The following is a 26575-nucleotide window of genomic DNA, read 5'->3' on the forward strand; positions in this document are numbered from 1 at the left end:
CGCGTTTGAGATATTTTCACTATTTCGCTTTTTTCGACTTTAACTACGTTTTCCGCCTGTTTCTTTAACAATTCTACTGTAAAAATTTGCGGGTTCAAAAAGTCGGTTTCTTGAAATTATAGGTAAAGGGTTTGATTGAAAAGTAATGAGCCTTCCCGCCAAGCGATCAACCGAATAGGCTGGTGGGGGAAAATGATCGTTGGACCTTCCCCTTTCACTAGAAACCCGTCCCAGTTTGCTGGCAACAGCGGTGCAGTCAACATCGTTTCGCGCGGGAAAGGTGTTTTAAAAGTGTGTTAGGATTTTGCAGTGGCGAAAATGCAGCGATCGTTGGAGCAACGTTACTCGATCAAATTTTGCGTAAAGCTAAACAAAACGAGTATTGAAACCATTGGGCTACTCAAGGAGGCTTACGGGGACCAATCTCTGTCCAGTGCCCAGGTAAAACGGTGGCCCAAGAAGGCGCGCATGTCTAAATCCAAGCTCAAAACCATGCTAATCATCTTTTTCGATTCTCGAGGCATCGTCCACAACGAGTTTGTACCTCCAGGACGCACTGTAAACGCGGCATTTTACAAAGAAGTGCTCCTTCGGCTGAAAAACCCCGTCGCCCGGGTTCGGCCCGACTTCGTCAACAATTGGACCCTTTATCACGACAATGCGCCCGCGCACACCGCTTTCCTCTGCACCTCTGTATTGGCCAAGATGGGGGTTCCGGTGCTTCCCCACCCTCCCTACAGCCCAGATCTGTCCCCTCCGGACTTCTTCTTGTTCCCGCGCCTGAAAAGAAAGCTGAAGGGGAGGCGTTTCGACTCCATCGAGGCGATCCAAAAAACTGTGTTAGCCGAATTGAACGCGATTCCGGCGGATGAGTTTAAAAAATGTATCCTGCAGTGGAAGGACCACTACCAGCGGTGTATTGACGCTCAAGGGTCCTATTTTAAAGAATATTAGTTGTATTAGCCAAAAGGTTTAATAAAACTACTTAAAAAAAATAAGGCTCATTACTTTTCAATCAAACCCTGTATCCTTTGAGTTTTCGAATGTTTTCAGATAATTTATCAATTATTACGCATTTGCGGCATCAAGCACCGTAGATGATGGACCTATTCGCTTTATAAACTTCACGGGGCATGGATACACTCTGATTTGAAAACATCAAGTCAAAAAAGGACCTGTTCCTAATTAGTTACTCCCTTAAATTATTTATGCATAGACTGCCGTGGGAACGGAGCCATATCAATCGATTCCACTGTAGCATTCAAAAGTATAGGAAATCTCTCATCCATTTTGAATTCTTGCCAGATCCAATCAACTCAAGAAGTGAAGCCATTTATCATTTGAGGAGCAGTTTTCTTCCTTTTGGCCTCTGTATAAGATTTTTTTTCATTTACCTTTATTGTTTTCAAACTTTGCTTCTAATGAAGAATCTAATATCTAAAAACTATAGTCAAACTACATACGAGGAAAGTAAGACCACTTTACAACTATTTTCACAATCTACTCTTTGATAGAAAAAAACATTATTTTCGTTCATTGTTTTCCCTTCGAAAACTCCAATTCGTTCAATGGAAACTTTGACCATCCACAACATTTGCTGTTGCGACAGTCGATTGCCCAAGAGTTGTACTTCCGTTAATCGACCATTCGCTACTCGCACCGTTCACATATGATTTTTTTGCTTTGCTTTATTTTTGTTTTTGTGCTTTTGCTGCACTTTTCATTGCAACTATGAGCTGTGAGTCGAAAGCAAAATGCATTGACGCATTTCCAGTCTGTTTCCATTCTGTTTTGTTTTCGATGAATTAAAAGCGTAAACCCCGCCACACCACCGCGGTCAACAAGCGCACCACCAGTGTACGACACGTCAAGCAGTAGTACGCTCTGACAAGGGTGCTAGGCAGCAAGTGATAAAAGGCTTGCGAGCGCCTGCGCCAAGAGAGCGTAAAAGCAGAAAAAAATAGCGGGAGAGCACAAGCGAATTCTAACGCGCGCCGAAGGTCCTTTACGTAGTTTACGTTACGCTTTTACTATGTAGGCGTACAAACGATGGCGGCGGCGGCCATGAGCGTGATTGCCTTGCCTGCTGCGTGCACAGGTGCAGGTGAAGGTGTGCTAGCGAGGGTGTCAGTCGGGGAGCGGGTGTGTGTGTGTGCGTGCGCGCGCGCCTATAAATCGGCAACGTTTTTCCACATATTTTGTAGTAGAGATGCTCGAATGCAACGAGAGCAGCGCCGCATAGTTTTAGTTTGAGAAAGGAGCTTGCCGGCGACAGGCGTAAAGGCAAAGGCGTGCGTGCGTGTTTGTTGTTTTGTTTTTTTGGTACTGGATAACTATTTATAAGCAAGCAAGCGCTAACATTGCATACATACACAGAGACGGGGATACAAAATTCAAAAAACAAGACACCAAAAAAAAAATATTAAATTGAAAGTACATTCATGCAATCATGTAGAGACATTGCGGTACGCTTCGAACAATGCAGTAACGCGTCAATTGCTATTTGTGCGCACAAGTGAAAAGGACTACTCCAAATAAGTTTGGAATTAGTGAAAACTGCAAAATGTTTTACAAGTGAATAATTGTGGGCACTTCAGTGCATCGGCGATATTGAAAATTGCAGTGATTTATTTATTTAGTGGCTTCCGTGTTGTGAAAAAGCGCAGCACTTGAGAAATGCGTTTGGCAGGATTCGTTGGTCGTCTGCCGTTGTCGTTGTCGTTGCCGTCGTAGAAATAAAATCGATATTTCCGTGCTGTATCTTACGGCGAAAGGTGCTCAGTAGCAGCGCCGTTGCGGCAGCAGCAGTGACGTAGCCGGAAGCGGCAGCTGCGACGTCAGCAGCGTGCGCTAAGTGACAGCAACAGCAGCAGCTGAAATAACAATAAAAATAAAAACAGCAAATCGCATAACGGTAAAACAGTTTGGAATACGATAACTACAATTACAACTACGACTAGGCGAACAACAAAAACCACAACGACCAGGAAGACAAGGAAGACGACAACAGCAGCGACCGCGCTAGTGCTGGCGCTGGTAGTGTTGATGTTGCTGATGATGATGATGATGAGGACTTCTGCGTCTACGATTATAACTACGACTACGTCTATGATTACCACGAAGGCTTTGGCGATGACGATGACGAAGACGACGTCGTTTAAAGCTGCGTTTTCGTTGGCGTATCCGTGTCTCGTTAACTTGTGCCGTTCGGCTATAACCACTACCACTACCAATACCACTACTACTACTATGCAACATACACGCTTTTCGTTGTCATCGGCTATATTGTACGTGTTGGTGTTGTTGTTCTTGTTGCTACCGTCTGCAGTCATACCATATGCCGTAAAAAATCTAAACGTGACTCCTCGTGTGGCGTTGGTGGTGGCAGCAGCGGCGGTGCTTTAAAGGAAGCTATAAAGCCAGTTAGCATTTAGCCAACGCGAGCCAACAGCCAGCCAGTCAGGTAGCCAGTCTACCAAGCAGCTCTCAACTCAAGTATCAAGCGGCTAACGCGCTAGACAGCTAGCCGACCAGGCCGACCAACAACAGCCCCAAAGTGTCAATTGCGTCCTAAAAGCCGCGTCAGCTACTTGATCGTGTTTTTATGGAGCTCGTCATAGTTCAGTAGTTATTTTTGTAGTCACTCAGAAGCTGAGTCTGAGTTGTGCTAAAAATAATAATGATAAAGTTTGTTAGGCAAAAGAGTCGCGAGCATTCAGTTAAAGCATCAAAAAGTTTTTTTAAGAAAAAGGTGAGCAGCCGCCGCCGTTGTGCTACATAGTTGCAGAACCTCTGACACACACACACGTACGCAAATTCACGCGCCGCGCGCACATGCACACACCTAAGCAGGCACAGAAGTGCATAGACGTCGTCGCCGTGGTTGTGGTCGGCGTTTCCGTCGCCGTTTTCAGTGTCTACTTATTTACTTTTTCGACCTTTTTCAACTTTTCGTCGCTATAGTTTTTGCTTGCTTTCAAGCTGAGAATCATTTCATATTTTGTTTTAGTTTTTTTTTTCTCTTTTTTTTGCTTCTTGTTCCGTAAATAAAATTGTTTAGCGAACGCGTCCGTGTCGCGTAAGTCCGGAAATTCCGTCGCGCACCAATACAATGATATTTGTTGCTTAAACAATTGTATGTGTGTATATTTGAATCGCATGTGTGTGTGCGTTTTCAATTTGTGTATACTACATCATTTACGTATATGTATGTGTGTCTATATGTGTTTGTGTTTGCATTGCTTTCAGGGCGAGTCGAATGATTCCGGTACCGAATCTGATGGTGACGTCCTAGATGTTGACAAGCATCGCCCCTTAGACTTGGACATGGAAACCAGTAAGTTTAATGATGCATCTCTTGATTATTTAAAAGCTGTGAAATTTTAAAAAGTGATTCCTCGAGAAAGCGTGAAAAAAGATAAGCTATTTAGAAAAATTTATAAAAAACCACGAATGAATCGAAAAAGGAAACTACTCAGTGAGGAAAGTGATTTCTGTCGTTGAAAGGCAGCTCGGTGTAAAGAAATTCGAAACTGCACTGTTTGGAGGTTTCAGAGAGGGGCTACCACCAACTCTCCTACACACCACGATCAGACAGACAGTGCACGAATTCTATTCGCCTTGAAATAGACTATTCGGTTTTCTTCCTCGATTGACATCTGACTGGGACAGTGAGGTCTAAACAAGCTTGTCTGGAACTAGACTGAGAGGGGCTAGGATTTTTCTTTGATTCTCTGGAGGTATGAAGAACTTGAAATATCTGCCTGGGACGACCTGCCGTTGTATAGACAGCTCCGAACTGGTGTGCACTGTAGTGCACTGCTACAACAACAGCAACTAGTCGCCTGAAAAATTCAGAACTCAATGTAGAACTCCTTTGATTAGCTTCTGTAGTCAGCACTTGGAAAACTTAACTTTGGTTTCTGACTTTTGCTGAGTTGTTTGACAACCTCAAGCGGGAAGTCCTACTCTAGTGGGTTTGGATAGTAAAGGCATCCGTCCAAATCAACTTCAGCGTAAAGTGCACAGAAGTTGTGGGTTCAAACCCAAAAACTTATCCTTCCATCCTTACTCCCGCACAATAGTCAGCGCACTATTTGCATTGTGGCTGCTAAAACAAGCAAAAACAAAGAAAAACACACAGTAACATTGCATCAGTGGTGCCAGCAAGAGAAAGCGGGCACCAGCAAGAGGAAGCGCGGTAATAGCGCAGACACACCAAATTTAGCGAAGTCCTCAACCATCTGTGCAATCCTTCTGGCAGAAAAATGTGAAACACAGATGGCGCTCCAAGCAGTAAGCAACGATAAGGTGGCTTTCCCACCATTTAGGACTGGTAGCGCCAGGCTAATCACCCACCCTACCAGAAACCAACGCCAGACAAGAGCTTTGTCGAGGCCCTATGCTCCCGAGAGGAGTGAGCAAGGAAAAACACTATTTAGTTTAGCAAGGGTTTTCACGTCCATTCAATCCTTCTTGAGAAGAAGTTTCAAGACTTCGCTGCCCTTTTTTAGTCTAATCAACGGTTCTCAGAAGGGATGTGCTGAAGGATACAAATTCATATAGCAAGTCCGGAAAGCCGTTAGTCCCACTGACCGTTAAGACGTTCTAACTTATCCTGAATCGATCCCGACACACCCAATATGTGTCCTGCACGACACTAACCATCTATTAACTTGCCCTATCAAAGCTACTCACCTTACACCTCTCTCGAAACAGCATGTTTTCTTGGTCTACCGTTAGATGGTCTACTAAAGACGACAGATAACTACATCGCACGGACCGGGTTTAGTGAATAAATAAAATAATAATAAGTTGCCGAGTTGTCGAATAAAACACTTTTATCTTCAAACACAAGAACCGGAAAGTACTTTTATTTGAGAGAGCATAACCAAAATTATATCTATCGCTGACATAACCAAATTTATGTCTATCCAATTAGCCATTTTTAAATGGGTTGTGAAACTTCGCCTGTGTTTTGATATCCATAAAGCAAGTTTTTTTTTCATATTGGACATTTAGGAGAGCATTCGGGTACATGAAAGAAAAATAACCTTCTAGAAAACCTGTCAGATCTTAACTTGTTGCAAAGTCACAAAGGTACATACCAAGAATGATCGAATGCAAGACTGCGCCCACCTTCTTAAGCTTCCGACCCTCGAATGCCGTCATCGGAGTTCAACCACCATCCATTGCAGACGAAGAGCTCTAACTTCCCCGAGAGTCCGGCGTAACCTTGACACAATTACGTTCTGGATACTGTAGCAGATTAAACTCCTACCTATCCATAGTTGACCCCGACATAGTAAACATATGTCCAGTATGTGAAGGCGCCCGCACGGCACTAACCACCTTTTCACATGCCCCTTCAAACCCACTGATCTAACACCACTCTTCCTGGACCCAACCTGCCGAAATAGCAAGTTTCCCCGCTAGACGAAGACGACCGGGATCTACACTACACTGACAGGGCAAAGTTACTGCTACAACAACAACAACAACTGCGCACATGAGTCGTGACGTCCCACTGGTGCAGTTGTGTGAGAAAAATTCGAGAGCGGAATAGTGGCACAAGGTTGGCAGCCCCACCTTTGTATTCTGTGCATCGTGGATACATAAATCTTGAAAAGAAACATTATCTCTTTCGAAAAAAAAAAATCTTACGCTCGACGTTTCACTGTGCTTATTTTGGAATATTTCATCCTAGCATAGTTTTCTTAGAAAGCCGTCCCCTTCTAGAGACAGGATTTTAGGCATTAGTTACATTTTTTATTGGGTAGTGTTCCGAGTTTGTAACAAGCGACCGGCGCAGAATTTCCAAAAGTACGCATTTTGCTTTCCGGTATACTGGAAAAACTTCCTCAGCATGTTTTTTCAACAAAATGCCAGGGCAGTCCACTTTTTTATTTATTTTTTTGCCTCAATTTAACACAAGAATTCCATCAAGGGAAGAGTAGAGTGTGAATCTCCACATTTCACCTGAAAATGTAGTCGTTTTACTGACGGTTCAAATTATGATCGTCAGGCCGAGCCCTAAGTCGCTCTTTTCAAAGGTCTTCGTTCACTACAAAGTGTTCCAGGCTGTGGTTTCAGCGATTCTGCAGACTATAGATCAACTCGAAACCAAGTCACTAGGAGAAGAGGTATTCATATTTAGTGATAGCCAGACTGCAATTAGAGTTCTTGGATCATTAAAGTTGAACTCTCAATACATGTGATGGATGTTAGCCGATCTCTTAAAGAGATGGTTACACAGAACAGAATCAATCTTACTTGGCTTTCAGGTTATAAAAAATGCATGCTAGATTCTACAAGACTCTCATCGTGCCTGTCCTAACGTATGGCGCAGAAGCGTGGACGATTACAATATCCGATGAAGTGTCCCTTGAAGTATTTGAGCAAAAGATTCTGCGGAAGATTTTTGAACTTTTGCACGTTGGCGATCTGCGAATATCGCAGCCGGTGGAACATTGAGCTGTATGAGCTTTACAGTGCCATATATTGAACGTGTAATTGTGATGCTGCCTGAAAGATGGTAAAAGGTCATTGATCAAAAGGGGCAATACATTACAGAAGGAAGTTATTTAGTTCCATAAAAAAATTTTCTTTGATTTTCTAAAAAAAATCCGCAATTACTTAGTTGTCAACACAATATATAACCAGCGAATAAAGATTCAGCTGCTTTATTGGCTGGTTCATGCCGTCCAAATGGATACAGACATTCCGGCTCTGAAAGTACCAGCTGATGGTAGCTGAGGAAGAGGAAAACCTCCTTTGCGTTGGAAAGATCAGGAGCTAGGGAATACGAAAAATAAACGGCTGGCGCGCCTTGTTTTGAACTCGGCACTCCAACCTACTTATCAACCAGTGGCAGTAGCTTCTCTGTTCGATGCCCATTGTGGGCACTGAAAAGTTGTTTCTAACGGCGACCGCTATTAGAAAGAACTTTTTCTTAATTTTGGTGTTTCATGCACTCTGATTCGAACCTGCGCACTTCCTTCCGAATGTAGTCACCCATTCGGCTACGGCGACCGCTATTTGTGGAACAACATACAAAACTCTGTTGTTATCGAAAAGTTTAGCATGAAATTTGTAGAGTTGTTAAATAATGAAAATTTCTTCTTTCACTTACTCGTGGAATCGCAAGTCTATGAACCTTTGCAAAAATATTCTAACTCTATGCTCATTTTTAGGCTTAAGCTCCTGCGCCGATGTGAATTCACCAACCACAGACACCGCCTGCTCCTCGTCAGCGTCTTCTGCGATGATGTGTCAATCCCACCTTTTATACGATCAACACAGCTCCGAGGAGGAACTGGAAGTGATCAATGGGCCATCATCGGTTGCAGCCGCTGAGGCGGCGTCCAATGTATTGGTGGTGCGGGGCACCGCTTCATCACTCATATCGGAGCGTGGCTCGTCGTCGTTGGAGCCCGAAGAGCTATTCGGCGAAGCATCGACATCAAAACGTTCCAGCTCAACATTAGTTGAGAATCGCAAAAGATCTCTGGCACACAGCTCCGATGATGACGTAAGCTGGCAACCTATGAAATTAATAATATTTTCATATTATTTTTGAAACTCTATACAGTTACTGATATCCACTTATTGTTTTTTATAATTATTTTGCGTTTAGCAGCTGAGGAACTTCTTGGAACCAGTGTTGACCCCAGTGAATTTTCGCACATCACCACCATTGGAAGCTTTCAAGCCAAACCGCAGCCACAAATATCGCTCCACAACGCCACTGATACTATCGGAGGCGCGTTGCGGCATCGAAAATATTAAATTATGTGATAATAGTGTTAATGACGAAAATGGTGAGGCTGGCGCCGCGTCGTGTGCGTCCGGCGCGAGTAGCAGTACCGGCAGCCATGCCGGTGCCTGTGCTAGCAGCGGCGGTGGCGGTGGCGGTGGCGCCTGCGGTGATGCCAGTTCAACGAGTGTGATTAAGGCGTGCGCCTCATCGCTCAAGATGAGCAACAGCAGCCATCATATCTATCAACCGCAACCCAAATATAATTTCCACTATAATAGTTCGCGCAGCAGTCCCGCATCTACGACCGGTCTTGATGCGATGGAGGTGCGCTCGGTAAGTCCACCGGCGAAACTCTTCCATTCGGCTAGATCACCACACCGCCGACCGATACGCACACAACACGCCACACAGAGGCTACAGCGACCACATCGGCCGTGCTTAGATTTCGACAAAATGCAGCAAGTAAGTCTCTAATGCAGCGCCAAATCAAAGACTTTTTACTTCTCACTAATTACAAGTAAATGTACCTAAAAGCTCGCATTACCCATAACGAAAATGATAAAAGATGATGATGATGGAGAAGATGATGATGAAGATGGTGATGATGATGATGTTGAAGGGAGGATGAAGCTTAAGTGGTGATAATGATGATGATGAAGATGATTATGTTTATAGCGGTGTGGATGGTAGTAGGTTTTGTACAGCAAAAGAAAAAAAACAAAAAACAAATAGCCGCAAAATTAATGCTATGTTAAAAAAGAAGAAGAGCAAAGCGTCAGAAGCAAAGGCAGATGATAAGAGGTGGACTTGTGGAAGAGAGCGATTTTTAATAACGTTTGGCACCATATATTTAACAGCGAAAAAAAATGAAATAAAACTAAAACAATAAAAAAATGCAACAGAACTACAACAACAATAGCCCCAATTATCCAAAAGCTAAATTTACCGAAAATAGACTTTTAGAAACATCAAATCAAAACCAATGCATGTTTAGATGGAGAAACAGTTAAAACAAAAACAAAGAAGAAAAAGAAAAACAAATTCCATTTTTTTTATTTTAAGCAAAAAAATAATAGAATTTTGTTTTCCATTTGTAATGAGCCACAACAAATGCCAGTTATAATATTTAAGTTCTTCATCAAGGCTGCCAATAATGCCAACTACTGCTGCTCATTTTGATAAGATTATGATCTCGCCAGATTGTCAACGTGCAGAACTTTAAATGCTTGAAGACGAAGATTTCGTATTCAAATGCACTACGCTAAACAGAGGCAAACATAGCTTAATTTTGGAAATCCACTTGAACTTACGAGTGGCCCTACTGAATCTCACTATCAAGTGATGTTGTGTTGTTGTTGTAGCAGTAATATATGTAGTAAGTGATGTATCGCTACGCCTGCCACTTTGTTTTGTTCAGCTAAGAAAGTTGCATTTGAAGCTTTGGTTGCTATTAAGCTGAGCAGCGATAGAGAAGATTTGTTAAGCTTCTGCAGCAAGGGGTGCAAGACACACATAACCTTTCCGCATGTTGCACATTAGCGCCTGTAATATTTTTATTGGCAGTAAAACTGTGGTGTTGTTGTTGTTGCCGCAGCAGCAGCATAAATATTCCTCACACATGTACGGTAAATGCCGTTGAAATGTCCTTGGCAGGTTATAAATTCGGATTGTTCCAGTCGAACCGACTGTCGTGGAAACGGTTGAGTGCATCTGGGCTCTCTTTGCCTACTTCTATAGCCCCAACAAATCGTAATCTCTTTGAAAATAGTTATCAGCTGTATGCCCGTAAAACCAAAGCACTCTGACCTAAACTGGATTTTAAAAGGACAAAATGTCTGCTTGGATTGGATTCAACAGATCAACTACCAGCGTCCTCACCGGTGTTATAAAGGGTCACTGCACTATTGGCACTCTAGCCAGTAGAATGGTGTACCTCACAATGACTGCTGCAGGAGTTGTGGAAATGAAGAAGAAATTGAACAACACGTCTTCTGTTACTGTCCTGCACTTCAAAGAAGCCGCGTTAAACATCTTGGCGATTACTTCTTTGAAGACCCGGTTAATTCGCAAAATCTCTCACTGGAGGAGAGACTAGTTACCATCTTAAAAAGATCTAAGTAGTTTAAGCAACTTAGTTAGGGTATGGAAATCAAATGCAGGTATCACAGTGCGCCTTGGAGCCACCGAGAGTCTTGTCTTAGACAAGCAACCTGGCTAACCTAAACTAACCATGCACTTAAAACTTACAAGCATCCTTTTTCTGAAAAAATCGACCTCGAATATTAATGTTAACCACTTTATTTGTTGGGTATTTCCGAACTGCTCCTGCTATTCGTGGTATTTGGCTTGCTGTCGTACAAATGAAGGTTTAAACCGCTTCCACCTGATTTGCTTTTTCATGGCAGATATGCACTAGGAGATTTGTCATTGGCCGCCGAGATGTGGTCGCTTTTTAAGAAAATGCTTTTTTCTATCATTTGACGTTACGAATCCGCGATCGGCACTCAACCTGTGACCTACCGAATGGTAGTTACGCACAAACTCACTCGGCTGCGTCGGCCGCTCGTACGTTCAATCTATCTAAAATATGAAATAAAAAGCTCAAGATGATGTTAAATTCATAACATTTAGGGTTAAAGGCATATACACTCAATCCAACTCAGCTCTATCCTGAGTATAATAAGGGAACTGTGTTTGGATGAGGTACTACGATGAGTAGAGGACACAAAAGTTCATAAGGTCGAAATGCAAACCTTGTAGAGAATCTAATCTAATCTAATCTAATCTAATCTAACATTTAGGGTTACATATACATAGAGGAAGAGGCCAAGCACACTAGACCACGCGTCCCCGCACGACACTTATCACCCTATTCACGTGCCCGCTTAAAGCTACTCATCTGACGCCTCTTTCTTACTCCGTGTTTTCTGTTAGATGAGTTTGATGAGGACGATTTATGACTTCACCACGCTTAGCAGCGATTGGTAAACTGCTACAACGACAACAACGTGTCCTTAATTAAAATCAGAAAATGTAAATTTTGTCTCCTGTATTGTCAGGGACTTTTGCATATGAAATATGCACGAAATCAGTTGATTATTATTATTATTGTTAGGCTGCTGCGCACTGAGACTCTCTGAACCCAACCTGTCGAAACAGCAAGTTTCCTGTGTCTACCGGTAGATGAGACGAGACGTAGACGACCGCTGATTTACACTACTTTGACAGGGTTTACATAGTATTACACCTACAACAACAACACCAACAACCAAAACAGATCTATTGTGCAAAGTTTGCTGCGGTACCCTGTATTTTAGCGCTTTTTTAAAAAATTTCGCACATTCTGGGGTTTATTGTTACTTAATTTATATGGATCACCAAGATAGTGTAGCATTTTTCAGCCTAATGCAGGACATTTACAAAGGATGTGTACTGAATTTTCAGTGTCCATTTCTTAGAAACGGCAGATGATGAACCAGTTTTGTTTAAGCGGTATCTCAGACTGCAGTGGCCTGTAAAGTAACCAGTTAGAAGTCTTAAGTCTAAGAAAAAATGATAGCATCTCCTTTATGACAAGCATGGCTGGGAGTGTACAGGCAGTCATATCTGATCGACTAGCAGCAGGGGCAAAGACTTCAAATTGCGTACCCACTCATCTAACACCCCTTTCCCTCTGGACCCAACCCGTCGAAACAGCCAGTTTCCTGGGCCTACCGTTAGATGAGCTAGACGAAGACGACCGGTGATTACACTACACTAACAGGGTAAAGTTACTGCTACAACAACAACAACGACAACTTCAAATTGCGTAAGCTCTTTTGTCTGCTAAAATTTAAAATCTGCGTTTGACAATCTTGCTTCGGATTTTTTTAAAAATCCACTTTAAATGGGCAAAATAAATTCCTGCAAAAACATTTTTTTTTCTGGTACCTTAACCAGTTATTTTTATGGCGAGGTAGTTATTTTTCGAAAATGTGGCATTTAAAATTCTGATCTCGTTTATTTGTATAGACTAAAAATATTGATTAAGTAAAAATATTGTTTAAGTAAAAGCCACACAACCGCAATTGAAACTCTTTCGCTGATAAAAATTTAATTTAAGAGCTTTACGTTTTCGAACGCTGCAAACAGTAAAAACGAAAAAGGCCTGAGTTGAGCAAATAAAAGCCAATAACAAATTACAAACCAAAATATTACCACAGGAATACGCTGAATACGACAGCACAACAATAAAATAAAATAAAAAAACAAAAACACAATTGAAAATTAATAATTCTTTACTACAATAAATCACACAAACAACAAGACAGCGAAAAACAATAAACAAAAACTAAACTGAAGAAACCAAAAACAAACGCAAAATAACAACGCATAAGTCTAAAAACAAAAACAAAGCAACAAAAATAAAAAACAAAAACAAAAACAGTTGAATATCAAGTAGCGCGCATGCGCACACCCTTTGCATATTAAACAAAATCAAATACAACTACAACAAATAAAAATAAAACAAAACATGAAAATATACATAGAAACAATAAAAATTTTGAAATACATTTTTGTAATAAGTGAGCTAAAGTATATGAGGAGGAGGAGGGTGAGGAGGAGAAGAGGGGCCAATGTGAAAGTGGAAGGTGGAAGCAAATGCGGGCAAGAAAGGCGGCGCAGATGGATGCAGTGAGCGAGTACGAACGCAAGAATAGCGAGAGTAAGAGATAAAGAGCGAGAGAGTATGAAAGACCGAGCGTGCGAGGTGTAGGGAACCCCGAGAAAATTTGTTTAAACCAAACAAACAAACAAAAAATAGATGAAGAAACGTAAATATTTTTTCACAATTTTAAATTACAACAAAACAAGCAAAAACAATATATTGAACATTACAAAATAATTACAAAATAAGGAAGCATGTAAAAACCGTATGAATACATAAATATAAAACTAAATAAATAAAGTATGTAAGAAGTGAAATGAAATGCAGGAAAAATTAATGAAAAGCAAATAGAAATAAACGAGAACACAACAACAGTTAATTAAACGAAGCGAAAATCAAGTACGACGGGGACTTTAAATTAGGGTAAAAGCAAAGGAATTAAGAATTAGAAAAAGAAAAACAAAAACAAAAAAAAATTAACATAAAAGTTTGTAAATATTGTATTTGTGCAGTAAAATAAAGATAGAAATAAATAAGAAATGAAGACGTAGCATACAAAAAACAAAGAAAATACCGAAACACGATTCGAGGCAGGCAAACAAACAGAAGAATAAATTTAAATTCTCATTGAAAAAAGCAGCAAAAGTATACATACAAACAAACAACAACTCAAACTCAAAAATGCTAACTGAAAATAACGGATTAAGGCAAAAACGAAAGCATAAAAATAAGAAATAAACAATTAAACGAATACAAAAACAAAGCAAAAGCAGTCAAACGAAAGTTTAAAAAATATATGAAAAAAGAACCAAATACAAAATCCAGAAAACTGCAAATATACATACATATGTATACATACAAAAACAACAGTTTAGTAAGGCGAACTCATTGTATTTTAATTAATGGCATATAAAGGATGAATGGCAATTGTCTGACAGCGTACGAGTATAATAGCGTAGTAATACGAAAACAAAAACAAAAAAGCAAAAACAAACACAACAACAACAAAGTACAGAGAAAACAATGAAACGTACGAAAGCAGGAAAAATTTGAAAACCACAAGCAAATAGTGAACAGACGAACAGATGAGCATAAAAGTAAATTAAATTAAAAATAAAATTACAAAACTACAAACAATAAAAAGTCTGCAAGGACTTGTACGATTTTATACAGCAAACCAAGATCCAAACCGCAAAACAAAAAATATTAAAAGCAAAAAATATGAAAAAAAACAAAGAAAATACTACAAAAATAAACTAGCCTAGAGCAGCGAAATCATGCCACAATCAAAATACGCCCACACCAACACACTCCTACATACATACATACATAGATGCAAAAGCAAATTCGAACCAAACACAAACTCACAAGCAAATATTTTTATTAAAGAAAAGGCAACAAAAAATAGCATTATAACTGTATATGTACATATGTATGCCAAAAAATCCTATTAGTTTAGTAGAAAAGCAGGCCGGCAATCAGTTAATAAGCAAAACACGAAAAAAAAACATAGCGAGCCGAGAAAAAGTAATCACTCCCATAGCAAGCAACCAGCCACCAAAGTAAATACAACCCTGCGAACTACCTAGAGAACAAGGCTCAAATTTATACGCTGATTAAAGCACCATTTTGAGAGTATTTCTGTCGTAACGTCATTTTAGAGAAGCTACCAAAGAGAGTAGAAGAAGAGATGAAAGTATCGAAATAGCCAAATTTTGTAAGCAAAACAAATAAACGTGAAATGAGTGAGCAAAATTCTTCTTTCGAGTACCTGGTTATCTTTCTGAATAGGCAGGATTCGATCGAGGGAAAAATCTGCACAGAAGCTTGCACCTCTGTCTTCACTGACGGTCCCAAGATGGAATCAGGAATCGGAGTAGGAATTTTCTCCAAATCAGCCAATTTATCTATCTCCTTTAAACTGCCGAACACTGCTAGTGTTTTTCAAGCAGAAGTCTTTGTGATCCTGCAGGCATACTAATTGCTTAGGGAACGCGGGAGCGAGGGAGATATTAACATTTTCTCCGATAGTCAAGCCGCGATTAAGGCTCTGACGACGCCATGGTGCAGAACGAAATTAGTAAACTCCTGCAAGGAGGAGATCAAATCTCTTGGGTGTGCAGGTAACATTTCTCTGATCTGGAAAGCCGCGATTAAGGCTCTGACGACGATTAAGGCTCTGGCGACGCCATGGTGCAGAACGAAATTAGTAAACTCCTGCTAGGTGGAGATCAAATCTCTTGGATGTGCAGGTAACATTTCTCTGATCTGGATTCCATAGAAACATAGCGGGAAATGCAATTGCTGATGAGCTTGCCAGGAAGGAAACTGAATTGGCCTCAGAGACTTCCTACCCAGTCATCGGCATTCCCCTGACAGTTGTTAAAAGGGAACTACACAAATTATTTCTCAGGAAAGCGCAGAAAAGATGGAGCTCCATTTCTTCATGTGCTATTTCGCAAACCCTTTGGCCCCAATACGATATACGAAGCACTCAGAAAGTCCTTTGGACTCCTCGCCATTCAATTTCCAAACTTGTAGCTGTGTTTACCGGTCACTGGACGATCGGCACACACGCGGAGAAGCTAGGGTTACCATTTAACCCCCATTGCAGAAGCTATGGGGACCTTTCAGAGAAGGAGACTGTAGAGAATTTTCTTTGTAAATTGTGCAGGACGCCAACCGAAATCCAATCAATCTCCTCCATTATATCAACAGCTCTGGCTGGCTATAGATATCTGCCTGTTGGAGGTCTCATAATGCTATCAAAACGGCGCTTTAGTGCTACTTGAGGAGTGACAGACCGGCACTACAACCAGGTGAAAGTACCTACCTGGTTACGTGGCAGTCGAAGTTACACGCAAAACTTTCTTTTTCCCCCATAGCTGAAGGAGAAACCTGGTAGTCTCTAGCATCCTTGCCTTCTGACGTGGCAGCCGAAGTTACCTGCATAATTTGGTTTTTCACCATAGCGAACGGCAAAACCTGGTAATCTATCATCTATGGCTTATTCTTATTTAAGTTTTCCGATGCCACAAAAATGTTCTGCATTTTTTCTGCCAACCAGCGTTTCAAGTGATTCGCATGCATTGCTAATCAGCCGGTTGCCTGATCTTAGTCTTATAGAAATTCTCGCCGATCTTGAAACTTTCCGTGAGCCACCGAGCATTCTCCTGGTTAAATTTTCCCTAGTGTTTTCGCTAACGCTCAGGAGATCAAACTATTCATATATTTGCATGTAAAGGGCTATCAATTTATTGGTATTGGATGGAAATAAAACAACGTAGGCATTAAGCCAGAAATGGGCCACATCGCTGAACAAAATTCGGGACACAAAATGCGGATCTTCGGCGAGCTTTTCAAGAGCTCAGCGACGGAAATTATGGCGATTTAGAAGATCGGCTGGCTTCAAATCTTGGACTTTGAAATTAAGATCTTTGCGTAAAATCGCCCAATTAATGCCATAATATAGGCCAAGTTGTTGAGATCGGCGCCGATTCGATTCTACCCAGTCTTCTGTAAAACTCTCGTTTACAGCCTCAATATTCTCTTTACTCTGGACTGTACATAGAGCTGGGATCGATGGAGTATCAAGCAATAATGTAAAATTATTTTCAATTTTGTCGATGGTTGGCCGAATAGTGCGTTCCTTTGGATGGTAATGTGTACACCATAAGTTGGCCTAGCGCGCGATGAACACTTTTCACAGAGCATCGATTTTCGTAACAAAAGTGTACGATTTGTAAACGTTGTTCAGGCGTAAGCCTTCCATGATGAAATTTCAGTGAATACTGAAAAAAATTATGTATTAAGCTTGGCAGTAGTCACATGTGATCTGTGAAAAAAAAAACACTATTGGAAGAAGTACGTCCAATCTGTTCACCCGTTATTTGCGTCTCTCTTTGCTTTTTTCGAAAAAAGTGTCTCTCTTCCCTCTTGAATACACGATAAAGGTCAGTCGCACCGTAGCATTGCAAAATGCGCCCTTTCTTTTATAGCAATGAAGCTTTTCTTTCTGTGTTGAAAAGTACTTCAGGCCATTTTTGGATGTCTATGGCGTTTGCGGGTTCTCCACGCCCAATTTGTGCTCCATTACAAGGAAGATGTTGTAGATTTCTACGTATTATATCTTGTAGAGGTCGTCTTCTCATCGTAATTCATGTGTAATTGCCTTTACGAGACGGGTCACGAAATAGGCGCTTGGTGGAATTCGACTTTTTCCCCCCTTGTTCACTCCTCTCGGGAGCATAGGGCCTCGACAAGACTCTTGTCTTGCGTTGGTTTCTGACAGGGTAGGTTATTAGCTTGCCACTAGTGGGAATATCCATTTGCCGTTGCTTAGGAACAACGCCTTCTTGCTGCTCGTAGCGTCATCTGTGTTTCACATTTGGCTGCCAGAAGGATCGCACAGATGGTTGAGGACTTCGCTAAATTTGGTTTGTCTGCGCAATTACAGCGCTTCCTCTTGCTGGTGCCCGCTTTCTCTTGCTGTCTCCACTGATGCAATGTTACTGTGTGTTTTTCTTTGTTTTTGCTTGGTTTAGCAGTCACAATGCAAATAATGCGCTGACTATTGGACGGAAGTAAGGATGGAAAGGAGAGTTGTTGGGGTTGAGGAACGAGATTTTTGTTTTGTTTTAGAAACAGTGGAAAAGTGCGTGGACCGTCCTTTACGTGGGATTCGAGCCCACAACCGCTAGGATGGAAGGCAAGTGCACTTACGCTAGACTACCGAGACCAAGGAACTCGACTTATGGGTCCATTTATCTTCCGAGCCACTTGCTTGCAATGAAACTTCCTGAGGACCAGATACTGCGCACTTTAGTTGGCTATTAGATCAAACGAGCTTTAAGCTTTAAGTCTCTATCTCAAAGTATTTCTCTCTTTGGCTTTGTATCTCAATATTTTTCAGCGCTTGTTGCGTGAGCATGGCAGGGTTGTATTTACATAAACCTCACTAAAACTTTTTTTCAAAAATATATACTCGTACTAAGAAGCAAATTTCAAATGGAAGAAAACAATAATAGTAAAAATCGGCCAAACCGTATAAACGCAATTTTTTCTAAGAAAACAAAAATTAAGAAACTTACAAATAATAATTATTGCACTTGGATTTCAGTTTCCTGAATTAATTAACCAACTAAATTGCTAAACAATAAACTAAACTACTTACATACATATATTGAATTATGTAACTATGGAAAATGCAAAAACAAAGTTAGGATACAGAATTCTTAGCGAAAATTATTTGTATGTATGGGTACGTATGGACTTACATACATCTGTGTGGTCTTAAAAGTTTCGGAGTTTTTTTGTATTAAAAAAAAAGACAGCTACACAGCTTTTGGCAGGATTTTAAGTCAACAACTTTATCATGAAGTTTTTCATTAAAAATCACAAAAATAAAATATGCTTATAAAAAAACAAAAACAGAACCTCGATACCATACAACTTTCTTGAAAGGAAAGCCAACATCCACCATATTTACACAGGCCAGAAAGTTATGTAAATCTTAAAAAAAGATCTAATTTTGTCAGTGTTAAATATTTTTTACATCCCCAAAAAAAATTTTTGGAACAAAAATACCAATTCCAAAAGCCTTTATTCATCTCTTTATAACAGCCCTATAATCATTACTAACCTTTCACTTACAGCTCTTTTAATACTCGTACTATTCAAATATGTCTCCTCAAATATGCTCCTAGACCACTCAACTCCTAATCTCTTCAGAAAAACAAAAAAAAAAATATCGAATGATCCTAAAAATGGCCAGAGAACACAAAATTCTACTTGACCTCAAAAAAACTTCCGTACATGTGTTGAGCCATGCAAGCGCACAGATCCCGCAAATTTGCGGGGATCCGTTGACCAAATATGATGAACTGCTACAACAACAACAAACAGATGTCCACATTAACTCCACATTTCATTTTAGACACGTGGGAGAATATAGATACATGGAAGCCATCGAAAAATTATTTATATTTTCAATGAATTGCATCGAATATTATTGTAGCGCCGACATTCGCTCTTTCCATAATTCCCATTATCTCTTCATACACCTGGACATTATTTTATTCTTCATCTTTTAATATAATTCATTTTCAATATCTCTGTGCGTCAGGTTTCCTGTGATAGTTACAGAGAAAAATGTAAGTCAATAATAAAGCTGAAAATCCAGCTAGACAAGGAAACCTTGGGATGATTTTTGAGAGTTCCTTTGCCTACCTTTGAGCTGCTCTCAAAGCGATAGGCTCTAGTTGATGCTAGGCTAACACTGAGTCATGCAATGTTGCAAGGTACCACGACACACGGCTAGTGATTCGCAATGGACAAAGATCTAAACCTGCCAAAATACTGCTATCAGGACCGCCACGGGATACCTCCTTCACGTCAAGAGTACAGTAAAATACTCAGCAATTAATTCCTGCCTGCCTGCAGACATTCGCTAGAGCCTGAGCCATGTCGCAGGCGAATCAAGGAGCATCTGTTCGACTACGCCGACGAGATCCAGGATCAAACACGGCTGCAACTACTGGATCGGAGAGTATATAGACAGACTTTAAACGACATTCACCGAGAGAGTCTCGCCACCTTCCTAAACTCCCGACCCCCGCATGCTATGGTCGGACACTAACTACCACTCATTGCAAACGAAGAGGTTCAGCTCGCCACGTCGGTTCTACGTACCGGAACGACCCGGTTTTATATTCGGCCAAGGATTGTCAGCTCAACAGCATTCCCGTACATGTATGGGAAATGTTTATGCTACGACAACAAAGATGAGCTTCAACTGCTTCCCGAGACCCGGGTAACTTTGGTTCAATTGCGGTCTGGATATTATAGCAGATTAAACTTCTGCTTATTTAGAATCGACTCCGACACACTCAATATATGTCCGGCAAGTGCAGGTACCCCGCGTATTAACTAACCTCCTATTCACATGCCCACCTAAACCCACACAGCTAATACCCCTCTCCCTCTGGACCCAAACTGTCGGAAAAAGTACGTTTCTTGAGCCTGCCCTTAGATGAGTTAGAAGAACACGCTCGGTAACTTCACCGCACAGGCAGGGTCAGTGAACTTACTTACTTAGCTGACAACAACAACTAATGGTTGGTCTTGACCGCTACCTCAGCATTGCCTTGATGCCAGTTAGAAACACTAAAGATGGTCAGGTCGTCGTTGACTTAATTCTTCCAACGTAGATGAGAACGTTCCTTTTTGCGAGTTCCACTGGTGCATTTCGAAAAGAGCATCTTTGCTGGAGCGTTATTGTCCATTCGCTCAACGTGTCCTAGCCAACGCTGCCGCTGAATGCGCTGAGCTACGTCGATGTCGGGGTACAGCTGGTGGTTCCATCCTATTTGTTATAAATCATTCACGCAAATCGGACCATAGATCATGTGAAAAAATTTTCTCTCGAAATCTTCTAATAACCGCCCATCGATGTTCGTCAATGTCCAGGACTCAGCGCAATACAGTAAGACCGGTAGGATGAGTGATTGATAGAGCTTGTTTTTCATGCATCGAGAGAGGGTTCTGCTTTTCAATTGCCTACCTAGCCGAAAGTAGCACCTGTTACAAGAGTTATTCTTCGCTGGATTTCTTGGCAGACGTTGTTGTTTGTGTTACTGTTCGGTCCTAGGTAGAGAAAGTCCTTGACTACCTAGTGAATTGCTACAACTACAACAACACCTGGCTGTAAGGAAGGCTGTTAAATGAGCTTCTCAAACTGATCAGGTAATAACTCTCAGATATGCGCTTAGTGCACTATTCTTTGAGTAAACTCCGCTCTTAACTACGATTAACGATTGCGATAGTGGTGCTGGTTGATTTTGTGATTAAACAATTTTTTAATGGAGGAAATCAAGTACTCACTACCACTATTATTTTTAGTGCGAGCGCAACAGACTCTCCACTATAGCCAGGTCATCTTCAATTTGGTCCTTCCACCGGAAACGAGGACCTCCTCTGGCCATTTACCGTTTCAAACACACGACGGACGATATGACCCTGTTACCTTGGACGATGCGATGACTCGTTTGACTATGTAAATATCTCCGTTAAGCTCATACAGCTCGTGGTTAATTCGAATGCGGTAAACGTCATCTACGCAAGCAGGGCCAAAGATCTTGCGAAGTACTTTCCTCTGCATCTGATTGTTTGACTGTCCAAGTTTCAGCGTCATAGAAAAGCACCGTCTTGTAGAATGTTTTTGTTTTTTGTGAACTTAGCCCAAAGTAAGACCTGTTGGTCCGGTCTACAACGCGGCAGAACTGCAAAGTGTGTTGTGACAAGTCCGAACAGAAAACTGTCAAACTTTCTACTAAAACTTGGAAAGAAAGACGTTCGGTTGATGGTCGGTATTATTACAGGACACAATGCCCACCATTGAAATCATTGAGGACCCAATGTGCCTGTCATGCTTGGAGGCGGCTGATAGCACTGAGCACTTTCTCAGTGAGTGTTCAGCCTTTGCTAGAGCAGGGTTACGAGTTTTGGGTTCCGATGTCGTGAGAATGAGTAATATTCGTTCTCTAAAACTGGAGGATATTTACAGATTTGCCAAAGAATCTGGAAAATTCTCACAGGACTAACTATCTCTATTTCTGTCTCTATTCTTTCCTATCTCTTTCTCTGATACTTTTTCCTTCCCCCTTTGACTATCTAGCTCCTTTCCAGAGCTTTAAATAGAATGTGCTTTTTAGCCTGAGTATTTTAGGAGCCATCAAATCTCCTGGTGCTCTTTGGTCCGACCTTTTCAAATTTCTATTTTCAACACCTGTTGGCAAGAATTACCCTACGCGTGATTTCAAGGCGCATTCAAAAATGCACGTTTGATTGCCAAAGCAAAGTACTGGCAAAGTAGAAAACAAATAATGAATTCGCCTTGTTTGATTCTGAGCTGACAGCCACATGAACACGGTGAAAGAAAGAAACAAAATCAGCTGATTTAGCGATACTACTCTTAATAGATTCGCCTTGGTTGATTTCAAGGCTAACAACGTTGACAAACGTCAAAGATGTTGTTGAAAAAAGGTACTCTCTAGGAACGATTCACTACGGACATCTAGGCGGCATCGATTTATTGATTTTAAAGCTTCATCGCTCATAAATCAGTCTTAGATTTAGATTTATTGGAAGTTTGCACTGCGACCTCATGGTTTTTTGTGCCCTGAATCGCCTCCCTTCCATATCCTACTCTCTCTACTTTTCCTTTATGCGTACTTTATGGGTACTTTAGGGACAGTCACCTCCAATTAACCAGGTCACATATATAACTAATTCCTCCCTTAGACAATACTTTTCATCCTTAAAATGTGTCATTAACTGCGCCTTCATTTAAATGTGCAATATTCTCTGTTTACTTTAATCTGTTTTTTAACTAAGCAAAAGGCCCCTCTTTAAAAAATTACATAACCAAATAACTGAGAATTTTTTAATGGAAATAAATACCACTTTACGTTTTGTGTTTGTATGTATGTTTACGAAAGACAGCGAACGCAAAGAGAATAAAAACCATGAATGTGTATTTATATGTAACTCAATTTGAATAAAATAAAAAATTTTAAATTTTAATTATTTGCCTATTGTACTCAAATAGTTGGAAGATGTATATCAAAAAACAAACCAAACAACAAAAAAAAAAATTAAATATTTCTTAAAATATAATTATAAATACAAAAATAAAAAAAATATGGCAACTACAGCTACAACTCAACCACCCCACCCCGTAACCCGCTTATCAGTAAAAGACACCAACAAAAAGAAAAAACAAAAAACATAAAAACACTCCTCAACAATAAAAGGCATCTGAAATTATACAAAAGAGAAAGGAAAAAAACAAAAATAAAATCGAAAAGGCCGAGAAGGAATTACAACTCACACAAGCCATTTACATCCACATACAAAAAGCATAAAGTCGTAAAACTGGAGAGCCCAAAAACAAACACACAAAAGACGAAAGAAAATTAAACGATTGTAAAATCAGCAAAAAAAACAAAACAACAAAAATGTTTTTACTGTAACAGCTATTAGTATGCGTACAAAGTGTTCTTGTATCAGACGCTAGGCCTAGGCATTGCAAGTGGGCCAAAACAGTGGTGCACGAAAGTCAGTGGGCGCAGTGCGAAGCACTTTTACGAGTATGCGCACGTGAGACAAGCGTCGAGAACGTGAGAGAATTCTTAATTTAGGTATTTGAACATTGAATATCATTGACTGAGAAAATACGTATAGTTCGTAAGCATAAGAAGTACTTATAAATACATTATTATTATGATTATAAATAATGAATATAAATATGTATGAAAGAAAATTTCAATAAAGTCAAGACATAAACTAAATAAGGAATAAACAAGCAAAATAATATTAATACAAAAACAAAAATCATGACAATGAAGTAAGGCAAGGAGAAAGAAGAATGAGAGGGAGAGCGAGAGCGAGAGCAAGAGAGGGGAAAAAGAGAGGCAGCGAGGGGAGAGACAGGGGGAAAGCAAGCTCCGCAAAATGGAAGGAGTCGTGAAGGCGTAAATTATTAATAAAGATAATAAGTTTGAAAAAAAAAAATACAAAAATAAAGCGAAAAAAAGAACAAAAATAAGAAAAAAACAGTAAATAATTACGAATGTAAGCAGATAAGTGAAAAATAAAAATAAAATAAAATAAATTGAAAATAAAAGCACAAACGAAAAACATTCTCATCTAAATATTGTACATATAAATAAGTACAAGTGCAAGAAAATAAAATAAATTAAAAATAAAGACAAAATAAAGGATGCTCTGCAATAGCAAAAAGTCCTTTGGGTTTTCAATTTAAACAGGCACAATTCTTTAGGTTGGCGAGTAAGTTCGTAGCATTTTTACCGCAGACTTTTATTTAACAAAAAAAAATAATTATGTCAATAAGTTAATCAGTTATATATTCGCCGTTGCTGTTTACAACCTCTTCCCACCTCGGGACCAATTCGTTGATGCTGTTCCGCCAAAAATCGCGTGGTCTGGGGTCAAAGATGTTGTTAAGCCAGTTTTTAAGGGGTCATATACAGTTAAAAGGCAGAAAAAAGCGAATTTTCCAGCATTTTTTCTGAGAAAACTTTTAAATTTATTGATCTAAAATTTTTTACACATATTATGTTATCTTTTAACTGTATTTGAATACTTAGTATTAGTAAAAATATTTATTTGGAAAGAGCTACAGCTGATCTCCGGGAGTTCCTCTCAAAAAAGACGTTTTGCGGTGACTACTATATCTCTGAACTGGATCCTCTGAATTAAAAAACCAAACAGATTTCGTTAAAGTAATGCTATATTAAATCTAGTAATTAATCGAAGGAATAATGTAAGTAAATTTTTTTGACAAAATGGCGGTTTCTAAAAAAAAATTGATTTTTGATTTCGGCTACGACAAAATGGCGGTTTCTAAAAAAAAAGTGATTTTTGACCAAAATTTCGGCCTTAAATTGTTTATAAAAAAATAAAATATTTATCGGTGAGAAAAAATCTTCGATTAATTACTAAAAATATATATTTACGAAGCTCGTGTTAAAATTTCACACTAATCGAGTTTTCGAGTAATTTTGGTCTCCGACTTTGAAAGATTTTGAGAAAAAGTTTGAAAATCACTTTCAAGCACTCTGAAATGCCTTTTCAAATTTGCGTGTACCTTGGAAAATATTTACCGGAACGATATTAAATTTTCTGTACATTGAGAAAAAAATAAAAAAAAATCGATGAAAATTCTAACTGTATATAATCCTTTAAGGATCTCTTTGTTATCGAAGGTAACGCTCTCCATATGGTTTGACAGGGAGCGGAAAAAATGGTAATCGGTCGGTGCAATGTCCGCAGAATACGGCAGATGCTGAAGGACTTCCCATTCGAGCTCTTCGAGTGCGGCTTTGACGACTTGTGCATTATTTAGGCTTGGCGTTGTCGTGAAGGAGTATGGTTTGACCATGACCTGGTCGACGGTCTTTTCAGTCGAATAGCTACATTAACGCAGTGTAGCTGAGCAATGTAGAGCTCCTTGTTGACCGTGGCATTCTTTTTGAGCATTTCCCAGTGCAACATGCCCTCCCAGTGTCATTAAACACAAATCATGATCCTCTTTGGATGAAGATCCGGCCTGACTCTCGGCTTTGGTGTATCTCCTGGAGCCCTCTTCTTTCTTTGCTTTCATATTTGTGTATAGGTACCATTTTTCAACTCCCGTAATGATTCGGTATAAAAAGCGCTGTTTATGGCCGCGTGTTGCTCGATGGCGGGCGAATTGCTGAGAAGCAATTTGAAGGCGAATTTCTTTTTTTTTTTTTCATCGAGCTCGTGAGGCGCCCAGGCTCTCAATCTTTTGGTAAATCCCATTGAATGAAGGTGATTGAGTATCGTTTTATGATCGCAGTTAATTTTTTCCGCCAATTCACGACTGGTTTGGCGACCGTTCTCCGTATATTACTAACACAATCTTAGTACACTAACCATTTCATGATCCCAGTTACGTTAGCCTATCAGCTGTCAATTCTGTCAAATTTGCTGAGAGCCGGAGAACGGTTTGTTATTGGCCACACCTTCTCAATTATTTTCACCTAGATTTAAATAGGCACAATTTTTGTTTTGTTTTTAATTAATGATTGAAAACATTTTGTAAGCGGGAGGATGGACGCGAAAGAGAGATGTGATTTTGTCTCCCGTACTGGCTTTGTGCTCTTATTCATATTTGCAACCTTAAAGTTAGCTGCAAAACAATTTTTGACGGTTGCTTCATTCGTTTTCTTCTTTTGTGTGAAAAAGTGCCGAGTTCTGTGTTGGTTTCCAATCGCAGAGAAGAAATCAACGATGACAAGCGTCAGAACGCTGTTTGGGATATACTGGCTGACTTTTGCTCGTAAAGTAGGCATAATTAAAAAAAACTAATGGGGCATGCTTATGTTGAATTCTAAAGCTTCTTTCCATTTGTAGATATATACAATATAACTGGTGCGTACACTCTTTTTGAGGGTTTGACCGAGCTTCTCCTCCTATTTGTGGCGTGTGTCTTGATGTTGTTCCACAAATGGAGGGACCTGCAGATTCAAGTCGACTCTGAACGGCAGATATTGTTATGAGGATCTTTTTCATGGCAGAAGTACACTCGGAGCTTTACCATTGCCTGCCGAGGGGCGACCGCT

General features: G+C 40.2%; 1 protein-coding gene across 5 annotated transcripts in view; it reads left to right on the forward strand.

Moving 5' to 3' along the window:
- Nucleotides 1-13195, forward strand: part of LOC128865059 (uncharacterized) — a 38198-nt gene extending 25003 nt beyond the window's left edge. For 3 of the 5 annotated variants that reach the window (XM_054104976.1, XM_054104978.1, XM_054104977.1), the window contains 3 exons: nt 4249-4336; nt 8193-8530; nt 8636-13195. In XM_054104976.1, the coding sequence (XP_053960951.1) occupies nt 4327-4336; nt 8193-8530; nt 8636-9232 (945 nt within the window). In that variant the 5' untranslated portion in view covers nt 4249-4326 and the 3' untranslated portion in view covers nt 9233-13195. Of the gene's footprint in view, nt 1-2061; nt 3752-4248; nt 4337-8192; nt 8531-8635 lie in introns of those variants that run through there. The other 2 variants (XM_054104975.1, XM_054104974.1) reach the window with 2 other exon arrangements.
- The last annotated feature ends 13380 nt before the right edge of the window (nt 13196-26575 follow it).

This window comes from Anastrepha ludens, chromosome 5, assembly GCF_028408465.1.
Source record: "Anastrepha ludens isolate Willacy chromosome 5, idAnaLude1.1, whole genome shotgun sequence".
Taxonomy (NCBI): Eukaryota; Metazoa; Arthropoda; class Insecta; order Diptera; family Tephritidae; genus Anastrepha; species Anastrepha ludens.